We start from the raw sequence: 27,462 nt of genomic DNA, 5'->3' as shown, positions 1-27,462 counted from the left end.
TGAGCACCCTGCAGTCAACGGCTAGCTCCAACCTCAGGGCCAATTCCCCAGGCCACTGCTCTTCCTTCCTCAGGACTACACTGAGTAGGTTCTGAAACAGAGTCCCTTTAATAAACATTACAATTAAACAACATGCCTGTAATCACTCCAAATGTTAAAGACTGAGAATCAAACTTTAACTAACACAAGTTCTAATTTTTAGGCATTTTGAAAACTTATCAAAAAGAAAACAAGATCTTACCCAGCTCAACACATCCACCAATTCCCAGGAGAGAGCCCGAGCTATGGTACAGAGGAAGGGTTATGTAAACAATGTCATCTGCAGTGCAACCAAAAGCCCACAGTCCCGAGGAGCCCTTGAGAGCCTGCAGCTGACTGATCACAGCTGCTTTTGGTAGACCTGGAAGGTAAAAAGAAGAAAAAAAAATATATGTATATATGTAAGAGGAAGGTTATGCTAGCATCAATTACAACAGCACCTGAGACAAAACACACCAAGTACTCTACGCGCTTTAGAAGAGAGCCCCTGTAAATGAGAGCTGCTCGTCTGCATCTATCGAGAAAGACCAAACCACAAAACTGAAGACACTTTCAGCTACTGCACATTTCAGAGTCAGGACTACTGCAAGAATGACCAAATCTGAAAAGGTAAACTCCAAATGAGGCAAGCTGGCACCGCGGCTCACTAGGCTAATCCTCTGCCTGCGGTGCTGGTACCCCGGGTTCTAGTCCCGGTTGGGGCACCGGATTCTGTCCCGATTGTTCCTCTTCCAGTCCAGCTCTCTGCTGTGGCCCAGGAAGGCAATGGAGGATGGCCCAGGTCCTTGGGCCCTGCACCCGTAAGGGAGACCAGGAGAAGCACCTGGCTCCTGGCTTCGGATCAGCACAGTGTGCAGGCCGCAACGCGCTGGCCATAGCAGCCACTTGAGGGGTGAACCAACAGAAGGAAGACCTTTCTGTCTCTCTCTCACTGTCTAACTCTGCCTATCAAAACAAAATAAAACAAAACAGCCAAATGAGGCAAGTAACAATATCAATACAAGTTACATTTGAAGTAGGAATTTTCTAGTGAACATTCTAGAGTACGCAGCCACTCATGTCAGCCTGTTTGACAAGGGCTGGAATATGATCATTACAGAATATCGGATCCCATGACCTATGATATTGACATTGCTTCATATAGACTTGACTCAGAATCCTGAAAGATACAACCTGGAACGACACAATCCCAAATGTTGAAATCTTAAAACATTAAAACCCCTAAAGGTTAAAACCCGAAACCTAAAAATTCCAAAAATATTGTTCTGTAAAAAAACAATTTAAAAAATCCTCTATGGGGCTGGTGTTGTGGCGTAACAGGTTGGGCCACCGCCTGCAGTACCAGCGTCCCATATGAGCACCAGTTTGAGTCCTGGCTGCTCCACTTCCAATCCAGCTCTCTGCTATGGCCTGGGAAAGCAGTGGAAGATGGCCCGAGTCCTTGGGCTCCTGCACCCGCGTGGGAGACCTGGAGGAAGCTCCTGGCTCTTCACTTTGGGGAAAGCTCTGGCCATTGTGGCCAACTGGGGAGTTGTGGGGAGCAACTGGGAGCAACTCGGACTAGACTAAGTTACTGGAATTAAGACTTATTCTGTGCATCTGCTCTCCCACAATATGGCGCTGGGAGAGGAGGAAACAGCTTCTACACAGCTGCCTCCAGTTCAGCCAATAAACTGTAGGACCTGCTCCTGATTGGAGGAGAGCAGCGTACTCAGCATGTGGGTAGCAGAGTTGGGATTGGTGGAAGAGGACTATAAAGGAGGAGAGAGACAACATGCACCAGGAACATCTATCCGAATAACACCTGAGCAGCCCCCGAGAGAGCCGGCCGGCGGTGTGCCGCTCCCCCGCGGAAGTGGGGAAAGTGGCAGGGGGAACCGCCCTTCCACGGAGGCGGAAGGGTCGGTAGCCAACCCGGGAAGAAGCAGCAGCAAACCCGGGGAGGGCCGAGCAGACAAAAGAACAGCGCAGGGTCCTGTGTCGTTCCTCCACGAAGAGGGGCAACAGGGAGTGAACCAACGAATGAAAGATTTCTCTCTCTCTCTGTCACCCTTTTCTCTCTGTGTAACTCTGACTTTCAGATAAATTAATGAATCTTTAAAAAAAATCTTCTAGAAGACATTCATTTTCATTTTAAAAATAGGATTTATTTGAGAAATATATAAAAACACAGCATAATATTTTGTGGCTACTTCACACAATAAAACAGGAAAAGTAATAATGTTCTGCAAGCATAAACAGTTCTACTAAAAACAGTCACAAGAGCAAAACATTTATGAGCTGATTAACCACATCCATAAAGAGACAGGTCAAAAAGTAAAATGCATAAATCCATGTCACAGTCGTCGGTAATTGTACGCACCTGGTTTTACAGCCACAGTCACCTGAAATACCATGATGGACAAATTCAGTCCGCGGTGAGATCCATCAAAACCCACAGTGGTCACCAGTGCATACCATGCAGTCACCCCAAAAGCCAAGACCTTGCAAAACTGTCCCTTTCACAAATGCAGATGTATAACAAGAACAACCCTTTCATTTATTATAAGTTATCAGTATTTTATGTATATGCACAATGCTTACATACAAAGTCTAAGTGATGTGATAATGCATTCCTACAGGGTCGAAACAGCAAAAAATCCATAAAGTAAATTAGAACCCTCTAGTCTCCTTTAAAACAAGTTTTATTTATTTATTCATCTGAAAGGCACAGTTACAGAGAGAGAAGGAGAGACACAGAGAGAGATTTCTCATCTGTTGGTTCACTCTGCAACAAGCTGCAACAGCTAGGGCTGAGCCAGGCTGGAGTCAGGAGCTGGGGGCTTCATCTGGCTCTCTCACAAGGGTGCAGGGGCCCAAGCACTGGGGCATCCTCTCTTGCATTCCCAGCTTCATTGGCAGGGAGCTACATTGGAAGAGGAGTATCTGGGACTCAAACTGTTGACCAAGCTGGTTGCCTGAATCACAGACAGCAGCTGGACCTGCTACACCACAACGCTGGCCCCTCTGATGTCTTTACACAATTTATACCTTCAGATTGGAAACAATGTTAGGATGAAACATACTGCATAATGAATTATAGAGAGTAATACTGACAACCTAAAACAGTAGAAAATACAAGAAAATCCAACATAAGAAAAAGTGAATTACAAAGAAAGATTATGGGAGAATCCATAGAATCAACCAATTTCCATAGTCACAGACTCCACTCTGATGAACAGCTGCATTTATTCTTTTAGGGCATGGTTCTCCTCAAAGCACATGTGGGTATTTATTTCTTATGTGGTTCTGTTCTTTTTAAAATGTCACGATTTGATACACACTGACATGAGCATTCCTTATTAAACATTCTCATCTCCTATGCCACGCTTTGCTGTTGTTTTGGGAATGGAGAAGTTCATTCCATGTGCATTTGTGTACACATCACAGATTTGTCAGAAACAACACTGGTGACCCAACCTCAGCACTTCTGCCTATTTGCCTTCTTATCCAACTGTGCACATAACGATTCTGGAGCCAGCCAGTAACTGCTGGCTTCTTCAGGCAAATGCAGCTTTAATTCATTAAAAGCTCCTAGAAATTTATAAGCCAAAAGGAATGTTAATGCAAACAAATGATGCATTTTAAAATGTTTTCTTTATTGCCACATTACATGGCCAATCTATTCATTTGATTTTTCCACCACATGGTTTTGGCTGAATGGGGAAAAAAAAAACACTTTACTAGCAACAGCTTGAAATCTAGCTACTTTGCTTGCATCTAATTCTAAATCTATCATCTTGGAGGCCAGTGTGGCACAGAGTGTGAGACTACCGCTTGAGACACCAGCATCCCATATCAGAGGAAAGGCACCAGTTCAAGTCCTACCTTCACTTCTTTCTGAGTTAGCTCTCAAATAATGTTCCAGGGAGACAGCAGAAGACAAACCAGGTACATGGACCCTGCCATCCACATGGGAGCCTGCATGGAGCATTTGGCTCCTGCCTCAGACCTGGTATTGCGGTCATTTGGGGAGTGAACCAGTGGATGACAGATCTTCTTCTGTCTGCCTCTCCCTCTTGCTTTGTTGCTCTGTCTTTCAAAAAAAAAAATAAAAGAATAAATAAATCTTTTCAAAAAAAAAATCTGTCATCATGGTTTGGGACTCAACTGAAATCCATTTTTTTTCCTGCAAAGTCCACCAAATTTTCAAATAAACATTCAAAAAAATGTTTTACTTTTTCCAGTCATTAGTACATAAACAACTGAATATATTTTAAAATTTCCAGATCCAGGCCGGCACCGCAGCTCACTAGGCTAATCCTCCGCCTTGCGACGCCGGCACACCAGGTTCTAGTCCCGGTCGGGGCGCCGGATTCTGTCCCGGTTGCCCCTCTTCCAGGCCAGCTCTCTGCTGTGGCCAGGGAGTGCAGTGGAGGATGGCCCAAGTCCTTGGGCCCTGCACCCCATGGGAGACCAGGAGAAGTACCTGGCTCCTGCCATCGGATCAGCGCGCTGCGCCGGCCGCGGCGGCCATTGGAGGGTGAACCAACGGCAAAGGAAGACCTTTCTCTCTGTCTCTCTCTCTCACTGTCCACTCTGCTTGTCAAAAAAAATAAAAAATAAAAAAAAGAATAAAAAAAGAATTTCCAGATCCAATAAGGGCATGAATATATATACATAAAAATATATATGAATAAATATATATACATATATATATTTAGCAAAAACAAGTGTCATCCAGTAGACAAAGTAGACATAAGTTCCTCTATCTTAGATTTAGCAGGAAATTTGTCTTCCTTCTTCAACACTCAAACCCCTTACCCAAGAATAGCTTGCATCCAATGTGTTTTGACACTGAAAGACCCTCTATATTAGCAAGTGTCTTTATTTAAAACAATCACTGTGCTAACTGTATTCCTTTTACACTCTGAAGAGCATTTTTAAAGGCAAGGACGACAAGATGTCCAAAGGGACAGAAGCGGTACATGACTGAACCATCTGACAGTGGGGATGTCTCCTATTGCGTGTCAGTGTTTTCACCTGTTTCATGATCTTCAAAACACCTGCTGCACTTGTATGTGGACAATGGTTGTAGTCTATACATTTTTGAAGTATAGACATCCCAATCGAAAATCTACTTAGTAGGGCTGGCATTGTGGCACAGTAGGTTAAGCCACCAAATGTCATGTCAGAATCCCATATGGGTGCCAGTTCAAGTCCCGACTGATCCACTTCCAGTCCAGCTCCCTGATAATAATCCTGCAAAGGCAGCAGAAGATGGCCCAAGGCTTTGAATGCCTGTATCCATGTAAGAAACCCAGATGGAGTTCCAGCATTCTGGCCTTGGCCTGGCCCTGGCCCCACCCCAGCTGTTGCCAGGAGATGGAATCTCTCCAACTGTCCCTCTCTCTGGAACTCTATCTTGTAAGAAAGCAAATATGCTTTTTCCCCTATCATTGCAATTGTGATTTTCTGTTTCCTCAGCACCAATAATACTCGGCTTTTAAAATTTGTTCTTTTACCATTCAGTCCCCATTGTCTTTAACACGAAGCAAGTGTCCTGGGTGCAACTGTAAATGGACCAGTTGCTTCACTCCAATCTGGTTTTCTACCTCTCTTACAGAGCCTACTTTTTTCCCAGTGAGAATTGTGGTTTTGGAAATTTCAGCTTTCAGGATTTCAATCCTTTGGGGCATTTGGTGGGCACCATGATTTTGGCATTTTTGAATAGGGATTTTGATCTTTCAGGATTTCAATATTTGGGATTTTACCATTGAAGATTGTATCAACAGAAAGCAGTTCCATACACTGATGAGCTAAACAAAAACTTCCCTTCTAGTTTTCTGTTGTATACTACCAATGGCTTATAAAAAGTTATAGTTGCAATTAATGTATAAAATTTATACTTGTAATTAATGTATAAAATTTATAGTTGTAATTTGTGTATAGAAAGATTGCATTCTTCTTGGCATTTCTAGTCCAAACATTTTTCAAATTGTTACATACTTTTTTCCAGTCATAAGTAAGTTTTAATAATTTCATCCAGTTAAGATAATCAATCTCATATGAATTGCTATCATTAGCAATTTTACATGTTTGAACCTGTATTTCCTTATCACCAAATCTGTTTCCACCATGTAATTATTATCCTGGTGATTAATTTGTTACACTTAGCTATATTTTAATCATATCTATATCCTCTATGTCGGTTCAAAGGGTCCTGGTATTTCTAGAATATCGTCATGCAGAGCACACCATCTCAAAACTACCTCATCAATAACATCAATTCGCTTCATATAATGCTACTTGGACAAGACGTATCATTGGATTTCTTGGAAATCCAGAGACCAATGTCAGGGAAATGACAGGAAGCAAACAGAGGGCAGGATCAGGAGTGACAATTCAGTCAAGCTGCTGGTGGGATCCTCTTCTGTACCCTATGGACTGATACAGTCATACTCTGCAACGTGTCTGCAAACTTGGTGCACCTATTCTGAATTTATTTCCCTGTTCTAGGAATTAACTCCCAAGGCTGACAGTGTAGCTCACAGATTTGGATACTACTTTGCTCTTGTTTGCTTCTCTAGGACAAGAGTTCTACATTAAAATGCACTCCCATGTGTAGCATCCCAACTTTTACAGTCCCCATTCCCTATGGATCACTACACGCCTCTGTGGGTTTGCTCTCCCTATCATGGCTCAACTTCCATTATATGAAGGTACTCCAAAAAGTCCACAGGAAAAAGAATTAAAAGACAAGATGATCTGCGTCAAAAAAAAAAAAAAAGGAATTCATGCAGTTTTTCCATAATTCATACTTCCTCTATCTTCTTGAAGCCCACCTGTATGATGCTCTGTCCCCCAACTGATGTCTTGACCCACGCTTGCTACTCTTGCTATCTCCTCATACAGGTCTCACTTCTGTCTGTTCCATGCAAACTCAACCCTGATCTGGCTCTTGCAGGCCTTCTCTGGTTTTATAAGATAGTTGTTCTTCAGTATCAAAGGGGATTGGTTCTAGAACCCCTCACAGATATTAAAATTTGCAGATGTTCAAGTCCCTTTAAATAAAATGGTGTGGCATTTACATATAATTTACATAAACCCTCCTAGATTACTCATGGTACCTAATATAACATAAATGCTATTTAAACAGTTGCTATACTCCATTGCTTAGAGAATAATGATAAACAAAAAGAAACCCACACATATTCATTATAGATATAATTTTTCCCAAAATATTTTGAATCCATGGTTGGTTGGATCCGTGGATGCAGAACTCATGGAGAGGGAAGGTCAACCCCAGTCAGCCATACCAGAGCTGCTTATGCAATGCACACTCAGTGGAGCCACAGCCTTACTCAAAGCAGAGGTCATTCTCTGTAAGTTCACTTTATCTACTGACAAAAGCCAACATTTTCATGGGGGTTTTGGTCACAGCAACGCAGCCAGCCCTGGACCACAGTCTGCAGTGATGTACGGATACTCTCACCAGGCAGTTTCAAGTCCACACCATTGCAGCCCCTGTTCTGGTATTTTCTGACAGGCTTTGAGCCCCATTTCCATGAACTGGACTGGACTTGACCTCGTACGTGAAACTGACATTGTCTGACTTACCACCCTAATGAAATTCATTTATTAATATTCCCAAAAGATATCTCTGTAGCTATTCTAATAGCTTAGAACCTCACAGCCTATGGAGTTTATTTTCATCCACATTCATAGAGAATCTCTCCAAATTTCCTCCTCAAAACCATGTATACATATCTTGAGTAAAACCAGCTCTAGACTTGATGGCTGAGAACGTAACGTCCTTTGATTTCTCATCCAAAGGAGCAAATGCATGAAAGCGGTCCCCTCTCACGCTTCTTCAGTCACCATATCCTCTACTCCTCTTAGTGTCTCTGGATCTCATGGCAATTCAACTTGAAAAACTAACATTTCAGGGCCGGCATTGTGACACCGAAGTTAAACTTCTGCCTGCAGTGCCAGCATCCCATATGGGCATAGATTTGAGTCCTGGTTGCTCCAGGACTTTTTTTCTTTTTATTAAAAATAAGAAGAAAACATAACATTTCAATTTAAGCCTTGTCAAATACAGGAGGACCCAGCTAATTCTCCAATTTTATGTTCATGTTACCCTTTCAAATCCTTTCTTAGAATAATTAGCCATGTTTTTCTTAATTTGGTTACATTTAAGTGAATTATTAATTCATTCTTATTAATTTATTAGAAACCACCCAAGGTACTGAATAGTTTTTTTTTTTAAGACTCATTTTATTTATTTGAAAGACAGTGTTAGAGAGGGAGAGACAGAGAGAGAGAAAGAGAAAGGTCTTCCATCCACTGGCTCACTCCCCAAAGGGCCGCAATGGCTGGAGCTGAGCCAATCTGAAGCCAGGAGCTAAGAGCCAGGAGCCAGGAGTTTCTTCCAGGTCTCCCACGTGGGTGCAGAGGCTCAAGCACTTGGGGCCATCTTCCACTGACCTCCCAGGCCATAGAAGAGAGCTGGATTGGAAGAGGAGCAGCTGGGACTCCAGCAGGCACCCATATAGGATGCTGGCACTGCAGGCTGGGGCTTTAACCCACTGAGCCACAGCACCGGCCCCTCAATCTAGTTTTGCAATACATGAGACAAAAGAGACACAAACTTGTCCAGCAAACTTAGACGATCAAAGGTTGATGGGGCTTAGGGTTTGAAAGAAGGAAAGAAGAAGCAGAACAAATGAAGTTTGAGAAAACATTTTAGAGCTCCCTTTTACAAGATTTTGAAGCACGTTAACACACGAAAGAGGCAAAGAAGCCAAGCGAGACAGGAAGCTTGATATATCTGTCAATGGCCTGTCTCAGATTTATGTGGCCATGAAACTCCTTTTCAATTTTTTAAGACAGTTCCTTGAGAAAGGCCACCTCGATGGTCTCTAACGTCGTTGTCTTTTCTGACCTTTTACGATTCCCTGAAGCGGGAACTCTTCGAATACCACTAGATGGAGCACACCACCGGGGTGGGGCCCAAGGAGAGGGGTGAGGATGTGTCCAGCAACTTGGGGATGAGGAGGAAGAGTGGATGATGCGAGGAGGAAGAGGAGATAAAACCTGCCCAGAGCAGTGGCTCCTGGCAGACAGCTCCTCCCACTCCTGGTGCTCCTTACAGGAACCCAGAGGGCACTGCAGCCGTGTGCAGGCTGCACAGTCTCCCCTGGACAGTGCTGAGGCTACCTGAGCTAGCCCAGTGCAATGAGAACCCTGCAGAGACAGCACACACATGGACCCACGGGACAGAAAGAACCAAACTGGAGATGAGCGCATCAGCATGTTATTAAAGTCTCCGAGTGTGTGCTGAGTGACACAGAGACCCAAGAAGCTAAAACATGAGGTGAGGCTTTGAAGAACACCCGTCCCCGCCCCGAGCTCCAGGGAGGCTCAGGAATTTGGGTACCAAAAATCCAAAAAAGTGGAAGATCAGCAAGGAACTGCATACAGGAAGTCTATGGAAAGTTCTGTTTAAGAAGCAGTTTCAAGGGCCGGTGCTGTGGCGTAGTAGGGTAAGCCTCCACCCGCCGGGCTGGCATTCCATAGCGGCTGCTCCTCCTCTGATCCAGCACCCTGCTCATGCACCTGGGAAGCAGTGGAAGGTGGCCCAAGAGCTTGGGCCCCTGAACTCATGTGGGAGACCCGGAAGAAGCTCCTGGCTTCCGATCGGTCCAGTTCTGGCCATTGTGGCAATCTGGGGAGTGAACCAGCAGATGGAAGACCTTTCTCTCTGTCTGTAATTCTACCTCTAAAATAAATAAATAAATAATCTCCTTTTTAAAAGCAGTAATTGAAACCCTGGATTACTTCCTCAGAGGTTTATTCTCTGGAAAATTACCAACTTGGAGAGACCCAGGAACAACGGAGTTTGGAGAAATTAGGGGAGTAGGAAGAAGTCTATATGCTTTCACGCCTCCAAATTCCTTTACAAAATACTCTGGACAATGAACCCCGCTAGTAAGTAAGTCTCACCTAGGAACACAGGCCTTCTAGTCAGGATTTAGTTTGCATTGTTTTCTCTTTTGCAGTCTGCATTTTTAAATATAAAGTGACAAAGTTCACCAGATATTTGCGGAAATACTCTAGGACAAAGGATAAAGACTAATAGGGACCAAAAGACAAATGGGGTCTTGGAGTCAAAAGAGCTAAGATAGAGGCGATATTGCCAAGCAAATTTTGTCAATATTCTGCATAATATGAGACAATGAATTATCAAAAATAAACATAAGAGCACAGGCATTCAAAGAACACAAAGTTTGGAAGTTAAAGTTAAGTTCTCAAAAAGTAAATTAAAAGGTCAGAAAAGAAAAATAGAAAAGATCAATAAATTTATTACTCTTCCAGGAGGGCTACTATTAACATAAATAGGACTTCTAAAGATTGATGAACAACAAATAAGCAAATGGGATATAAGAGAAAATCTTCAGAAAGAACAGAAATAATGAAGGAAAGAGAAGATGATGCAGACTTTCTTTCAAATTTAAAATACCTAGAACACGAGTTTCCAGACTGAAAGGCCTACGAAATTCCCCCCAAAGGTAATAAATCAGACCAGTCTCATGACAAATTATCATGGTGTTACAGGCTACCGCAGGCACATAAAACATCCTAAAAATTCAACAACAGGGAAATAAAAGAAATTACTAGGTTACAGGCAAAGGATAAGAAATCAAATATTTATCAATATTATATTGAAAGTCACATGATTTTAAAGCAATGCCTTTAGAACTATCATTCTAGTATAAGGGTGGGAAAGAGATATTTTCTGGGGTGAGCACTGGGTATTGTGGCTTCTTATTACTAAACACACCTGAAAGATGGCAGGTGATAAATTAAGTTCTTGGGTCTCTGCCACCTATGTGTGAGACCTGGATTGAGTTCTGGGCTACTGGTTTCATCCTGGCCCAGTCCCAGCTGCTGTGGGCATTTCGGGAGTGAACGAGAGGATGGGACAACTCTTCCTTACTCTCTCTCACTATTCTACTCACTCTCTCTGTCTCTACCTGCAAGCAGATTACATATATGAAAGATCTAAAAAAAAAAAAAAAAATAGAGGCCTGCATTGTGTAGTGGGTTAAGCTACTGCTTGCAATACTGGCATCCCAGACAGATGTCAGTTCAAGTCCCGGCTGCTCCACTTCCAATCCGGCTCCTTGCTAATGCTCCTGGGGAAGCAGCAGAAATGGTCAAGTGCTTGCTCCCCTGTCACCCATGTGGGAGACCCAGAAGAAGCTCTTGGATCCTGGCTTTGCCTTGGCCTTGCCCCAGCAGTTGCAGCTATTTGGACAGTGAACAAGCAGATGGAAGATCTCTCTCTCTCTCTCCCTCTTTCTTTCCTTCTTTCTTTTTTTTTTTTTTTTGACAGGCAAAGTGGACAGTAAGAGAGAGACAGAGAGAAAGGTCTTCCTTTGCCGTTGGTTCACCCTCCAATGGCCGCCACGGCTGGCGCGCTGCGGCCAGTGCACCGCGCTAATCCGAAGCCAGGAGCCAGGTGCTTCTCCTGGTCTCCCATGGGGTGCAGGGCCCAAGCACTTGGGCCATCCTCCACTGCACTCCCTGGCCACAGCAGAGAGCTGGCCTGGAAGAGGGGCAACCGGGACAGAATCCGGTGCCCCAACCGGGACTAGAACCTGGTGTGCCGGCGCCACAGGCGGAGGATTAGCTTGTTGAGCCACGGCACTGGCCCTCTCCCTCTTTCTCTCTGCAATTCTGCCTTCCAAATAATTTTTTTTAAAAACTGAAATAAATTTTCAGACATCTGATGACTTTAGAAATCTTACCTCCTGACTATTCTTTCATCAGTTACTGAAAGCGTACACTCAAAATAAAAAGCAAACCAAGGAAACAAATTTCAGATGTATGATCAAGTGATCCAAAACGAAGGACTGAAGGAAATTCTCAGGATGATGGTGAAGAAGGAGCCCAGGACAGCAGGGGGACAATCGGTCAGGACGGCCACTTCTGGCGGAAGTGTCTGGCAGAGAAGTGGTGTCTGCAGGTGAGCTGCCTTCCTGACAATGCGGGATGGGGTGGGCATTCGCCCACGGGTAGGCCTGCCTCGTGTCCTCTGACCCTCGGCTCTACCCCATTGCTTTAGCCCAGCTAACTTCCCTCCCTTTGTGACAGTGACACAGCCGGCTTGCTCCTCATCTCACCCACTGGAAACCCAACACACCCACACTTGCTGACCATGCTGAAACCTGAAGAACAATGTCAGAGTCAGGCCCGGTGCTGTGGCATAATGGGTAAAGCCGCCACCTGTGATGCTGTCATCCCGTGTGGGTGCTGGTTCAAGTCCCGGCTGCTCCACTTCCGATCCAGCTCTTTGGTATGGCCTGGGAAAGCAGCGTAGGATGGCCCAAGTCCTTGGCCCTCTGCAACCAAGTAGGAGACCCGTAAGAAGCTCCTGGCTCCCGGCTGGGCAAGGCTATTGCTGCCGTTTGATGGGTAAACCAACAAATACAGATTTCACTCTCTGTCTCTCCCTCCCTCTCTGTAACTCTGCCTTTCAAATGAATAAGTAAATCTTCAAAAAAAAAAAAAATCAGTCATGCAAATAAGTTCCTCCATTCCCAGGTGCTTTCTTTCTTTTTTTTTTTTTTTTTAAGATTTATTTCATTTATTTTAAAGACAGAGTTACAGAGAGAGGTAGAGACAGAGAGAGAGGTCTTTCATCCGCTGGTTCACTCCCCAGATGGCCTCAACAGCCGGAACTACGTTGATCTGAAGCCAGGAGCCAGGAGCTTCTTCCAGGTCTCCCACATGGGTGCGGGGGCCCAAGGACTTGGACCGTCTGCTACTGCTATCCCAGGCCATAGCAGAGAGCTGTATCGGAAGAGGAGCAGCCAGGACTAGAACTGGCGCCCATATGGGATGCCGGCGTTTCAGGCTAGGGCTTTAACCCGCTGCACCACAGAGCCGGCCCCACCCAGGTGCTTTCTTAAAGGAGTCAATCCAAGGCTCCCACAGGACAGCCTGAGGGGTAATTCCTACTGTCTGGATAACTTGCTACAGGCAGGGTCCGTCTCACAGTGCCCCCCCCCGCTCCACTCCATTACTCCGGACCTCCGGGCGGCACTCTGACCTCTCTCCAGTGACTAATACATTTCTTCTGTTTCACACATGTTGGCTTCCCGGCTTCATTCGTCTCTCCTTCCACAGACACACACAATACCCCCCGCTCAGGGCTCTCCTAGAGAGTGACCATCGTGGCTTATGGCCAGTACCCACAGGGAGGCCCCAAGACCAAGCCATCAAGACAGCACAACAATACAGTCATGAACAGTGCCTATAAAGCAGTTACAGATGTGTGGAGAACTAAGTGAGCAAGCAAACAAATGAGAACAACAATTAAATCCAGATTGAGAACAGTTTTACATAAACGGCCACAAATACAACTCCTTTAGACCATGCGGCTCAACTGGGAAGTGTTTGCTCATTTATGAAACTGATGTCCAACTGATAGATGGGGATGGAAAGAGCCTGCCTCAGGAAAAAAATGGGTGGAAGGGAAGGGTGGTGTGAACACAGGGAATTCTCATCTTCCACGGTAGGAAATCAGTAGATGCTTGCTAGTATCCATTCAGTGCCCAGTTAAGATATTCATTCAAGTTGGAAATCAGGAGGCAATTATAAAAAAAAAAAAAACATACTGAATGTAGGTGTTTCAGGTAAGTAAAACCAGAGAGATGAACAGGATACTTTCCTCCAAAACTCCTAAAACTATCAGATTTTCTAAAATTCTGTTCTGTGTAACTTTCATATAAATAAATATCAAACAAAAAATTAGGGGTAGCTATGTCCTACAATGCTTAGAATGCAACTTGGGACACTCTCATCCCACGTCAACGTGCCTGTCCCATCGCAACCTTCCATTGTAGCACACCGTAGGGGGCAGCAGACGGTGGCTCCTGTACTTGGGTCACTGCTACCCACGTGGGAGACCCAGATTCAGGCCCAGGCGCCCGGCTTCGACCTGCTGACACTCTGGCCATCACAGGCACTTGGGGAGTGACATATCACATGGATGATTTCTCTCTCCCGCTCTCCTTCAAATAAAATGAAAATCAACCCTTTAAAAATGTTAGTCATGCTTTTACTTTCATCCTGCTGTGAAAATGCCCAAGACACCTGGTTTTCATCCTACAGAACAAAAAGCTGCTACGAATGTGCTCTAGGATGGGTGTTAGGGAAGCAGTGAGTTAAACTGCCATGGTGATGCCCACATCCCATACTGGAAGGCCCGAGATCGAGTCCTGCCTCCTACTTCCTTCTGGCTCCCTGCATGCACAGACCTTGGGGTACAGAAAGTGATGGCCACGCAGCTGGGGTTGTGCCACCCACGAGGGGGACCTGGATGGAGTTCCTGACTCCCAGCCAGACTCTACCAAGCACTTGGGGAGTGAGCCCGCAGAAAAGATCTTTCTCTCGCTTGCTGGCTCTCAATCTTACAAAAAATAAAAAGAAACTTTTATTAAATTAGAAAGAAAAAAAGAATGTGTTCCTCCTGTTCTGTTTGGATGGGGGAGGTGCAGTTGTGGAGACCAGAACCACTTCTGTTCTCCCCTGAGAAGACAGCTCTGTAGAGAAGTGGGTCCAGTGTTTCTGGACGTTTTCAAAGAATATGTTTTCAAAAGTATCATTTTCTTTCAGAGTTCAAAGTCAGAATAAATTTATGCTGACAACTTGATAGAAATTAGCATTTTCCAGTTTATGTAACAAAGCTGTTCTAATCACAGCCAAAAAAAAAAAAAAAAAGAAAGAAAAGAAAAGAAAAAGTCTCCAGTCTCATGGAGATCACAGACAGGTAAGCATACAGTTTCTTTAAAGTAAGAAAAACTTTACTTATGCTATCATAATTTTGTTCACAATACCCCTCCCAAACAAGAAATTAGTAACAGACTATTTTAATGTCCAAATCAAATCCCCAATCATGTTCAAACTAATTATAAACACCTATTTCTCCATCACTAAAACCATTCAATTTTTTCTAAAAGTCAATACTGTTAAACTTTCCTTTTGAATTCTGAAGCAGTCTATTCTTTGTTGTTGCTATTTACCTATCACAAAGGGAGCTTGGTTATTTGAGATCATTTTCTGTCTCTTCCCAAATCTGCCAACGCCTTTGGACTTCCTGTTTGTCATATGATCCAGTTACCCGAGGAAAATCAGGAGAGCGGCCACTGCTGTTTAAACTGCGGGTATATATAAACAGATTATGCTTCAGGTTTTACAGTGTACACAGGAACACGGGGAAGTGTTTTCCAGTTGAATAACAGAGTTTAAATACAGAAGTGTAGTTAGAAACATGTACACTAATCTCTTTCTTTATTTTAGATATGAGGAACAAGAGGATGAGAAAAACAAAGATCTAGCAAAGTAGCCAACAAAATATCATCCACTACTCAACCGGCCTGGAAGGAGGTCTCTGACACTCCAGGGCTCTTTTTTCTAGCAAACTTCAAGAAAATCTTTTCAGTTGACAAGACAGCCAAGGGAACATGGTGACTTGCCAAGTTACAGTTAAACAATGAACCTTTTCATTCACATTTGCAAGCTCCAGGCTGTGAGAACCTCAGCTATGTGGGCACGCATGCTTTCTCAGATGTTTGATCACCACATATGGCAGGGAGTTGCTTTGCAAATATGTTGAATGTGTTGCATCCTTTCCAGCCCTTAAGAAGAACTGGATCCTACCTGTGGTTCCAGAAGTAAAGATATAAAGACAAGTGGACTTGAGACTTGTGGCAACGTGGTAGCTGCGTGGCACGGGCTCATCCGACGACATGCTGAGTTTTTCTTGGAGTGAGATCACGCCTTGTGGAACGGAGTCTTTCATCCCCCAAATGCTGATGTCTTTGGGGAGACTTGGAAGGATTTCTTCTAGAGTTCCAAGCAAATCTAGAAAGCAAATGGTTAGGAACAGGTCAATAAACTTAAATCTTAAGCCATTCATCTGAGTCTGCTTTTGTGTGTTGCAGCAGGGATCGGATGTAAATAAAAGGCTGCTCCGCCCCCCCCCCGCCCCCCGTAACATTGGATGAGTAATGTCATAGCCGTTCTACTGCTCGGTTTCAACGGGGCTAAGTGATTACCTCCTGATGGAACAATGTATGTAAGCCAATTCAGACTGATTTTTAGGATTGATTATCCAAATTATGTTTTCTTTCCAGTGTTTAAATGAAACAGTGTTTTATACTCTGGCTTTAAATCCAGGGTATTCCACTTAACCTTGTCCTTGAACTACAACTTGGTCAGTTGTTACTGCTTAGTTCTGCTACAATGCAAAACATTTGGGAAATGCCCGACTCCTCTGCAGTTACAAGATCACTGTGGCTTAGAGAGCACTGCAGAGCCAGTGATGATCAGAGACAAAAGTTTTCACAAGCAACAGGAACAAAAGAGCATCCTCCACGAAATGCGGTTCATCATGCAGAGGACGTGATGACGGCAGCGGAAAGCCGGCTGGTGAGAGCGCAACCCCTCCCTGGCCCTGGGCAGCACCTCCAGCCAAGCAAGAGGAAGAGCGGCAGAAAACCAGGAAAAACTTCCAGTTTCAGGCCTGAAGGGTCTGGGAGTCGCACCAGATCAAAGGCCTGGGTTGAAATACACAGTTCAGAGAAGGAAAACCACATGAGTCTCAGTAAAGGCCTGTTGCTCAGGATCCTAAAAGAGCAGTTGTGGGGGAGGGGGGTGACATGGAGTTTATCTAGAAGATTAAACCAGACCTTCTTAATTTGCCTATAAAAGCAGGACACAGGTCATCCGCTAACAGGACAGTGTGGTGCAAAAGAATGAAACAGAAGTGGGGAGTGGATCCTGGGAGAGGAAATACAAGCGCCGAGGTAGCAGGTGCCTTGTGGGATAAAAAGGAAGTGAAAAGTCCTCTAGAGTAGAAAATCATACTTACTGATATTCTCTAATTTCCTTTTAAATTTAAAGTCCCTGACTGCAGCATGGATTTCTGACAGTGAAGCTCAACCCCGATCCTCTGCACGCTGCCCCAGCCTTACCGCCACATTCCTGCTCTATGCCGTCCTTTCCTAACGTCTAAGGGATTTCCAGGTTCTCCGTTACTTATCTGAACTCTCCATTAGCGTCCTTGGGGACACTACACAACACCATCCACTGGCCTTTTGGGGTTAATGCAAGGAAAGCCAAGGATTCCTGCAACCACCAGAACTGTGAAGACGCAGGGCGGCGTCTTCCTAGCCCCTTGGAGGGAGCGCAGCCCTGCTGAAGCCTTCACTTTGGACTTTAACCCCCCACAACGGAGAGAGAACAAATCTCTCTTGTTTTAAGCTACCCAGTTTGTGGTACCTCTGTATAGCAGATGGAGGAAATCAGTACAACGAGTTCACAAGCTGCTGGAAGGTAATCTAGCCCAAGCCTGATTAACCCTAAAACTGTGCATTACCTCATAAGAGATTAGTGGTCAAGAAGTATTAAATGGACAATGCACTCTGACCAGAATGCCCAAGTACATGCAAACATGAACCTTTACATATTAAGCATTTTGGGGAGAACTTTTAAATAAAGTTTCAGAAATACCAAGCTATATTCTGCTTGAATCTGAATACAATGGACTGCTCTAAATATTTTTCTAGAAGTGTAAATCAGAACCCACTTACTTCAAAAAACATATGTCAGTCACTGTTTAGTTCTACCACAATGGAAAATACTGGGGAAAAAACTCATGATTTACTTTCTCAGCATCTATAACACCAACAAATCACAAAGAAGCAGCAAGCAAAACATGGCGAATGGAAAGAGCCAATTCCCAAACAAAACTGACAAGAAAATAGAAGGACATACAGAAATGATAAGGAGTTGATATTTTGCAGGAAATTGGGCACTTAAAATGTTTTCATTAACTTTATATTCCTAGAACAAGTCCAAATAAAACGGAATGTAAGAATGCAGAGAAAATACCCAGTTCTACGTAACACACAGCACCTGCTGCATAAAGAGCGCTTTGACAGAGAAAAGTGAAAAACACAGGGAATCCTGGAAGAAATGCAAGTCACCAAAAAATGGGAAAACACAGATCCAGACTGCTTTTTAAAAAATGTGAATTCTATATTCTGTTTGAACAACCCTTTCTGGTATGTTCAAACTACAACTACAAGTCTCTGCACTGACTCATTTGGTTATCTTAATTTCTAATCTCCTATCTGCAATTATAAATTAACAGCACAAATTTTTAAATATTTTTAAGGATATTTATGTCTAAACTGGGAAGACAGGCACACAGAAAATAACAACATGATGAATTATGACCACAAATCTTTGTTGGACTTCTGGAGTCTAAGGAAACCATGAGTTTTGATAAAAAGAGCTAACTTTTACAAGCAAAAAGAAACTGAGCAGGTCCCTAGGAGTCAGCAGAAACAGAATCTGACTCCCTTCATACATGAAAGTCAAGTTGATCCAGTAGAAGCAGAGTTATGGAAGAGAATTTTATCTCACTGAGTTATTTCTTCAATAATGGTTAGAAATGTGAGTGGGCACAGTGAAAATTAAACATTTGAAAAGTCATGTAGCACATAAAAATCATTAGTTATCACTGATAATCTTTTTTTAATATTATTAAAACTTGATGCTGTTTTGAGAATAAATCCTGGGGGCAAGTATTTTGGCTAGCACTTAAGATGCCAGGTTCAGATGAATGCCTGGGTTTAAGAATTGCCTCCTGCTCCCACTAAAGAGCCTGGCACTCAAGGGTGATGGCTCCTGTCACTGGTTCCCTGTCACCCACGTGGGAAACCTGGATTGAATTCCTGGCTCTCAGCTTCAGCCTGGCCCAGCCTTGGCCATCAAGAGTATTTCAGGAGTGAACCAGCAGATGGGAGTGTGATCACGCTGGTTTCTCTCTCTCTTTCTCTCTTGTAAATAAATAAAAATATTTTCAAGAAGGAAAACAATCCTGAATATTAAGTTCTGACACAAAATAGCATTTGTTTAAATACTTTAGTGGAACTTGAGTTTATTTCATGCATACTTACTCTTTAGTGAAATGTATTACCACGGACACCTGTATGGGACTGCATGTACCTTAAAAGATTGATGTATGTCCTCCTGGGTCCTTGTGCTTGCTGCACCAGGCACATACAGGGTAGGTGGTAGACAGATACCTGGTTAAAGACACTGAACTCTGCACCACGGGGACCATGCATGCAGGTCTTAATAAACTATAAGACAAAGAGACATCTGGGTTTTCTATGACCTTGAACAAAGTCTATATTGCAGAAGATTCATTTTTTTTTTCAAAGCAACGAGCTCTTTAAAGAAATATGTATTTTTTCTGGGGCTGATTTCATGGTGTAGCAGGTTAAGCCGTTGCCTGTGACACCAGCATCCCATATGGGTGCTGGTTCAAGAACTGGCTGCTCCACTTCTGATCCAGCTCCCTGCTCATGTCCCTGGGAAAGCAGTAGACAATGGCCCAAGTGCTTGGGCCCCTGCACCCAGGTGGGAGACCTGGAGGAAGCTGGGCCTGGCCCAGCCTCAGCTGTTGCAGCAATTCAGAGGAGTGTACCAATAGATGGAAGCACTCTCTCTGACTCTGTCTCTGTCTCTCCCTCTCTCTGTGTAACTCATTCAAATAAATAACTACATATTTAAAAAGAAACATGCATTTTTCTCCCATTTTCAAGACACAATATTAGATGGGGTTACAAGTACAAATGCAGATAAATTATGAGTCTTGTCCACGATGCTTTACAAATTTTTCTACAAATTGATTTGTTGTATTTACATAAGTATTATATATCTTATTTACATTCCTGAGACTATAAAATCAAATAGTAAAAGTTTTTTATATCCCTCTAATATGCCATATTGTGAGTGATGCTATGCATGCTGCATGACAAACTGCATATTATTCAATATTACATAAAACAAGCTAGACTTGCAAAGGTGAAGAAAGGGAATCATTGCATAGTAGCTCTTAAACATGGGTAAATGTTTTAACTCCAATATTTGTGCACAATCAATCTGATGTGAAATTGCTATATATGGTGCATTGGAGCTCTCCAGACTGTAAGACAGTAGTCCTAGAGGATCCAGAGTGAAATTACAGACCTCACTCTATGCTGCGACTGCTGGCCCAGGGTGCAGCGTGGCTCCACAGGCTGCTCTTAGGGTAGGCTGTGTTTCTAAGAAAATTTATGCTGACATAAGCAAAGTCCTAAAGCAATTCACATCAAGACACACATACCAATATTCCGTATCAGGCCCAGAAATTCATTTTTCATCAATAATGTACCATTTATTTTTACAAATATTAGTTTATTGCAGATTGAACTTAAGGAATTCGAAGGCAACTGAAGGTTAGAAAAACTGATAGACCTAATTAAATTAATAAGTTATTTTTTTTCTTTTGAGGTGTGTGTGTGTGTCATAATTCAGATGTAAAATCTACTCCCCCAAATTTAACACCTATACACCACTTTCATTCATTATAATTATTTTTTCTTTTTCAACTTATTTATTATATTTATTTGAAATGCAGAGATAGAGATCTTCTAGCCACTGGTTCACTCTGGAAACAGCTGCAAAAGCAGGGGCTGGGCCAGGCCAAAGCTAGGATTTCAGAATTCGATCAAGGTCTCCTACATGGGTGGCATGGACCCGAGTACTTGAGACACCACCTGCTGCCTCCCAAGGTACATGTTGGCATTAAACTGGGTCAGAAGCGGATCTAGGACTTGAACCCAGGGATTACGGTTAGAATGAGGGCATCCCAAGAGGTAACTCACTCACAGAAACAAAGCCCAACCCCACTAATACTGCTTTCAAAATTAGTTCTTTCAATGTGATTTATTGCATAATTCTTCATTTTCTACTGATAGGAGGCAGCTCTGAGTCTTTCTGTTCCACTCAATTCTTTGTCTAGTTTTGTGATTATCATATTTTCTATTTATTTATTATCATTTGTTATATATGATATCATATTTGTTGATTAGTGTAGCTTTGCAGTATATTTATAGAACTGGTTGTGCTACTGATTTCTCATTAATAATTATTATTTCAAAACTAATTTTTGCTATGAACATTTTCACCCATGCTTCAACATAAAGCTTATAATGAGAATGCCAAAAGTGCATTGTTCAGGCCAGTGCCGTGGCTCAATAGGCTAATCCTCCGCCTTGCGGTGCTGGCACACCGGGTTCTAGTCCCGGTCAGGGCGCAGGATTCTGTCCCGGTTGCCCCTCTTCCACGCCAGCTCTCTGCTGTGGCCAGGGAGTGCAGTGGAGGATGGCCCAAGTGCTTGGGCCCTGCACCCCAAGGGAGACCAGGATAAGCACCTGGCTCCTGCCATTGGATCAGCGTGGTGTGCCGGCCACAGCGCGCCAGCCACAGCGGCCATTGGAGGGTGAACCAACGGCAAGGGAAGACCTTTCTCTCTGTCTCTCTTTCTCACTGTCCACTCTGCCTGTCGGAAAAAAAAAAAAAGTGCATTGTTCTGATACAGTTTGGAAATTAAGGTGTTTGATTTGTTTTCCCTCTTACATGACCTTTAACAACCAAGGAACATGAGAGAAAATGGTTCACTTTCTGAACTGAATTACTGATGAACTAACAAAATTTCACATTGCTTTTGCTATCATGTATCTTCTTTACAGATACAAAATAAATGCTAATAATATTCTCATAAAAACATAAAACAAAATATAAGGCCGACATTGTGGACTAGCAGGTGAAGCCGCTGCCTGACACGCTTGCATTCCGTATGGGCACCGGTTGGAGTCCTGGCTTCTCCACTTCCAATCCTGTCCCCTAATAATGGTCTTAGAAAGCAGTGGAAGATGGACCCAGCGCTTGCGCCTCTATACCCACGTGGGAGACCTAGATCCTGGCTGCTGGCTTCAGCCTGGCCCAGTCCCGGCCACTGCAGCCACTTGGGGAGTGAACCAGCAGATGGAAGAGCTCTCTCTGTCTCTCTGTAACTCTGCCTTTCAAACAAATAAATGTTTAAAAAATATAAAATATGTATTATATGTATGCAATAAAGTAAAGGCATCAAAAAGTTCCTCCCACCTGACAAACATCAAATGCTTCATCTTAAAAAGAAAAAAGTGATTAAACTCACTTCAACTCCTCCTATATTGTTCACGTGCCATTTACCAACATAAAGACTTATGAATTTTTTCATGCACCTGTCAGATCATATTAAGTTGTGGCAAAAATCCATTTCTTTTTCTTTAAAAAATAAAGATTCAATGTAAAGTTCTAGCTTTATCCTGTTACTTGGAGCAAAAATTAGAGTCTATTAGAAGGAAGACTGAGAAAAGTTAATACCTGGGAAACAGAGAAGCTGTCCAAGAATGGGCTCCGACTTACATTGTGGACTCTACCCTTAAAAAAAATATATATATATACACACACACACACACACATATATATATACACACACACACATACTTTTTTTAACTCATTGGAATTCTAAGTTGAATCTTCATAGATTAGGATTTTCAACCAGAGGGTCTGGATTCAAACATTGCTTTTGTACTTGCTAGTTGCATCACCTTGGAAAAGTCACTTCACTTCTCTTGCTTCAGGCTTTTTATCTTAGAAGTGGCTCCATGCAGCTCATGTAGGTGTTCTGAGAATTAAACTATAAGTGAGAACTCAGCAGGAAGCTCATGGAAAACACATATTATGGAAAATGGCATGGATTTCAAAATACTTTGCATCAAGATGAACTTTTCTTTGATTTCCTTTTTTCCACAAAGCGCTCTCTTATGTACACCCTTCATGGGGGTATCTGGCACAGAATCAGTCCTGAGTAACGGTGGTCACCACGGCTTGTGGTGAGGATACCAGCAATGATGACTGTGAGATGACCTCGGTCTCAGAAGGGGAGGGCTGAAGGCTTAAAGGAGGCAGCAGACCCGGGGAGGGAGGGAGACGGGTGCAAACAGGAGAAAGGGCTTCTAGGTTTGTCCTCCGTGTTTTTCTCCAAGTCGGATCACTGCTCCTCCTCTTCCTACTGGAGATTGTGTAACTAGGCAGGGGCGAGTTGGGACTTCACTCCTCACTTAATCCATCAAGTTCTCAAGGAATGGGATACAAAGCTGAGACAGGACAGAAGGCAGAAGCACAACTCTTGCAATGATGATGACATATCCAGACATGTTTGTGAATGGGTTTTTGTGTTTTCACTCTAAGCTGTTCCCAGATCTTTTGAGAGAGCAAATAGTATATTTATGATAAGCAAAACTAGGCAAGAAAAGAAAAAAAATAACCTCACTGAATATTATTTCAACATACCCTGACTTGCCAATGAATAAATTATTATATAAATTGGGCAAAACAGACTTCTTAGTTTTCAATGATGAACAGTAAAACTTACAAGTAAAGATGTAAAGCCCTTCATGCACACTTAGATTCAACATTAAGTAAATCATATATATTTAGAAGTGCAATTCATTCCTAGGTAGTATTTCTGCAAGATTCAGATCCCATGGATCTATTTTCCTGCCTCCTAAGTGTAACCAGTGGAATTCTCTTTGTTTTGGCCACAGAGAGCGAAGGACCCTACTCAAAACTCTTGTCTGGCAGCATTCTGTGCCTGACCTCTGAGAGCAGGCAAGCAGCTACTGCCACACTGCTATCAAGGCCCATGCACTTCGCCTGTGAAACTCATTGCCCTACTCCCCCTTCAAACAGCCCTAGGTTCTCAACAAATCCCACAGAGGGCTGGGCAAACACCAACCTCTCTCTGTGTGTGTCATCTCTGCCGCCGTGTAATCACAAGTAATGATGGTAGCTGCTACCTGCACGGATCCCATTGTCCAGGCATTCCATCCGGGTCTTCTCCATTTCATTCGCACAAGTCCCTGCGGCAGTCACTTAAGGACAGAGTTAGAATTCAACTCTGCAGTTTCCTGACTCCAAGATGTGTGTTTCTCCCATTCAGCCTTGACAACTCTCAGAACAGGCACAACTTCCCTTTATATTGCTTTTGCTTCTGCCAGCGTTCAAATATCCTTCTCTGTCAGCAGAGCTTATAAATAAGAACTCCAGGCCCAGTGTCTCCACCATCAGTAAAGAGAAAATCATGCACGCATCAGGGTTGAGAACATAGCCTTTGTCAGCAACAGAACCAAGGAAGCCACTTAAACTTCTTACATGCATCAGTTGTTTTCTTTGGGACTGGAGGAAATCCTTAACATTGCACAAAGTAAGATGGAAAAATCACAAAACAGCCATTTACTAAATACAAGTAAAAATGTTCCAGTGCCCTGAACACTGAACAAAAATCATGTGAGGGCATCATGATGTATGGATAAGCTAATAAAGGCACACATGGCCCATGTGTTTTATATATCTGAATACACATTATCTCCTATAAACCTCCAGGGGTCTTTATTTTTTTCTCTGACTCTTCCTCTTGATCTTTATGAAGCAGTTCCTTTTATGGTTGAAAGTCACTTGGAGAATTACAATGGTTCTTCTATTAACCAGAACATTTGCCCTGCACAATCTGAATGCAACAGTTCTTGAAGATTAACAGGGCAAAACTGTGTGCTTTCTTGTGTGTTTATGGCGAGGACAGAGGATTTTGCTTTTCCTGAAGAAGAACCCAAAATTCTTCAGAACAGATGAAAACCTAAAACATATATCATCAGATCTAAAGTAAAAAGAGTCTGGGGTAATATGAACAGCTCTTTTAGTTATTTATTATAGTATATTTAGTTATTTATTATAGTATAGTTATTTGTGATAGTATATTGATAAAGTAGAAAGAACAAAATATATGCATGCAAGAAGTTTGAAACACTTTGTGCCTTTTGGAGCAAGGATTCCAAAGTTTAGCAACACAAATATCAAGCAACATAACAAAGAAGTCCAATAATGTCTCTTCCTTCAAAACAAGTTTCCAAATGAAGAGCAGAGGGTAGACAATTTATTAGAAAAAAAAGTGAGGGAGCAGGCGCCATAGCACAGTAGGTTAATCCTGTGCCTGTGGTGCCAGCATCCCATATGGGCGCTGGTTCTAGTTTCAGTTGTTCCTCTTCCAATCCAGCTCTCTGCTATGGCCTGGGAAAGCAGTAGAAGATGGCCCAAGTCCTTGGACCCCAGCACCCGCATGGGAGACCCAGAAGAAGCTCCTGGGTCCTGGCTTCAGATCGGCACAGCTCCGGCCTTTGTGGCCATTTGGGGGGTGAACCAATGGAAGAATGACCTTTCTCTCAGTCTCTCCCTCTCACTGTCTGACTCTGTCTCTCAAACAAATAAATGAAATCTTAAAAAAAAAAATGGAAGAAAACTAAGTCACCAACTGCTCAAACATACCTCATGTTTTTCACTCAAATGCATGGATACTCATTTACCAGGCAATAAATATCGATGGAATATGCCCTTTGTGCTAAGTGCCGAGAATCTGGTGGTGGAGGAGAAAACTTCCTCACCTCAAAGACCTTGCAAGCCACTTCGTGACGTGCTCCCCAAGGTTGTGGCCGAAATGCAAAGCAGCTAAGAGAACTTTATGATTCCATTGGATAAAAAGCCACAACACACTTGACGGAGGAATGGTGAGTAGAAAAGGTGCGGGGAGAGGGTGGATGGACAAGACACCAGGTGAGACGGGGTGGACGGCGTCTGGTTCCACCCCGGAGCACACGGCTTGGACGCCCAGCTCTGCCCCTGACTCCAGCGGCCCAGTCCTGTGCACCCTGGAAGGCAGCAGGTGAGGGCTCAGGTAACTGGGTTCCTGCCACCCATGGAGGACACCTGGTTTAAGTTTCTGGCTCCTGGCTTTAGACTTGGCCAAGCCCAGGGCATTCAGGGATTTCCCCCCACCCACCTCTCTCAGTTAATGTGGAAATTGGCAGGAAGGTAGAGAGGGAACAAAGGGGCGCTCTGGTAATGTGAGAAACTTTCCCAGCTGACCTGGGAAGCGGGCCTGAGCAAGTAAATGAGCCTGAGAATGGAAGAGGCAGAGAAGCCCACCTGTTAGGAAGAACCAATTCCGGAACTAAGGCCACACAAATGGCCAGGTGGCTAATTTATGCTGACCAGCTGTCTGTCACCAGCTTTGGGAGTATGGTGAAAACAGCTTCCTCTCTGGTGTCAAGATAGAGTTTTCCTTGGTTCTATGGAAAAGTGTTTGATGATTATATATATAAACCTCCAGTTCTAGAATGTAGTGGACCTCTTTCCCCTCCGGGTTGTATTAACGAGAGTTCTTGTCTTCCCTTCTCAACAAAACTCTGCTAAATCACCTTCTAATTTGTTCATCTGCCTTATACTTCAATGCTAATAGAGCAAGTTCCCAGGGTTCATATCAATTGTGCCAATATTACAAAAATAAACAAATTTAAATAAATGAATCTTTTTTTTAAAAATTGGGTTGTTGTTGTGGCACAGCGGGGTAAGCCACAGCCAGCAATGTCAGCATCACATATATATGGTCATTGGTTAGAGACTTAGCTGCTCCACTTTCAATCCAGCTCCCTGCTAATGCACCTGGGGAAGCAGGGGAAGATTGCCCACGTGCTGGAGTCCCGGCACCCATCTTGCACACCTGGATGGAGTTCCGGACTCCTGGCTTCAGGGAGCTCAGCTGCATTTGTTGTAACCATATGGAGAGTGAACCAGCAGATAGAAGACCTCTCTAGGTCTCTCCCTCTCTCTGAAACCATGCCTTTCAAATAAATAAATATATCTTTTAAAGTAAATAAATAGAAGTTAAGAGAAGAAAGAGTTAGGGTAACAAAGGAGAAAAGGGGGGTAGGGGTGAGAAGAGATAAGGTAATGAAACAAAATACAAAGGTGGCGTCAGCAAAGCTTCATGACCCAGTGGCAGGAAATCCACTCCAGCCCCCTTGCCACCTGGTTGACAGGTAGCAGCCAAAGCAGATTGCTTGCCCACTACAGCCATGCTTCCGTCATTCTAATACCCACCTCTTAGTTATGGTGAGGATCACAAAAGACAATGTACTAAAACACCTTGTAATCTCATAACATACTTTAAAATGGAATGGATTATTATTATCATCATCGCTATTATTATTATGACCAAATAAACCAAGGTTATAGAGGTAATTACATATAATTTTGTAAGTGATAAACAAGCATATCCCAACATTTTTCTATTTAAGGAAGAGAAAATATAGATCAGTAGATGACAGCCTTGGCAGCTGACACCACCACAAATATCAGAGGTGGAAAACTGGGCAAGGACTAGGTTTGATCTAAAACAGTTTAATTTTCAGCAAGTGCTTAAATTTCATCCAGAAATTTGGGATGGCACTGGACACATCTTTTGATCCAAATACAGATCAAGTATTTCTTCCCAAGTATTTTTTTAAGATTTATTTATTTATTTGAAAGTCAAGGTTTCAGAGAAGGAGGGGCAGAGGGAGAGGGAGAGGGAGGGAGGGAGAGAGAGAGAGAGAG

General features: G+C 43.2%; 1 protein-coding gene across 2 annotated transcripts in view; it reads right to left on the bottom strand.

The window, feature by feature from the left end:
* SLC27A6 (solute carrier family 27 member 6) overlaps nt 1-27,462 on the bottom strand; it is an 83,636-nt gene that overhangs the window by 51,344 nt on the left and 4,830 nt on the right. For both annotated transcript variants that reach the window (XM_017341026.3, XM_002710184.5), the window contains exons 2-3: nt 15,751-15,954; nt 242-400 (exon numbers count right to left, since the gene is read on the bottom strand). In XM_017341026.3, the coding sequence (XP_017196515.3) occupies nt 242-400; nt 15,751-15,954 (363 nt within the window). The remainder of the gene's footprint in view (nt 1-241; nt 401-15,750; nt 15,955-27,462) is intronic.

Source organism: Oryctolagus cuniculus, chromosome 6 (assembly GCF_964237555.1).
Source record: "Oryctolagus cuniculus chromosome 6, mOryCun1.1, whole genome shotgun sequence".
Taxonomy (NCBI): domain Eukaryota; kingdom Metazoa; phylum Chordata; class Mammalia; order Lagomorpha; family Leporidae; genus Oryctolagus; species Oryctolagus cuniculus.
Note: the sequence above shows the minus strand (reverse complement) of the source record. Positions and strands in the feature narration are given on the sequence as shown.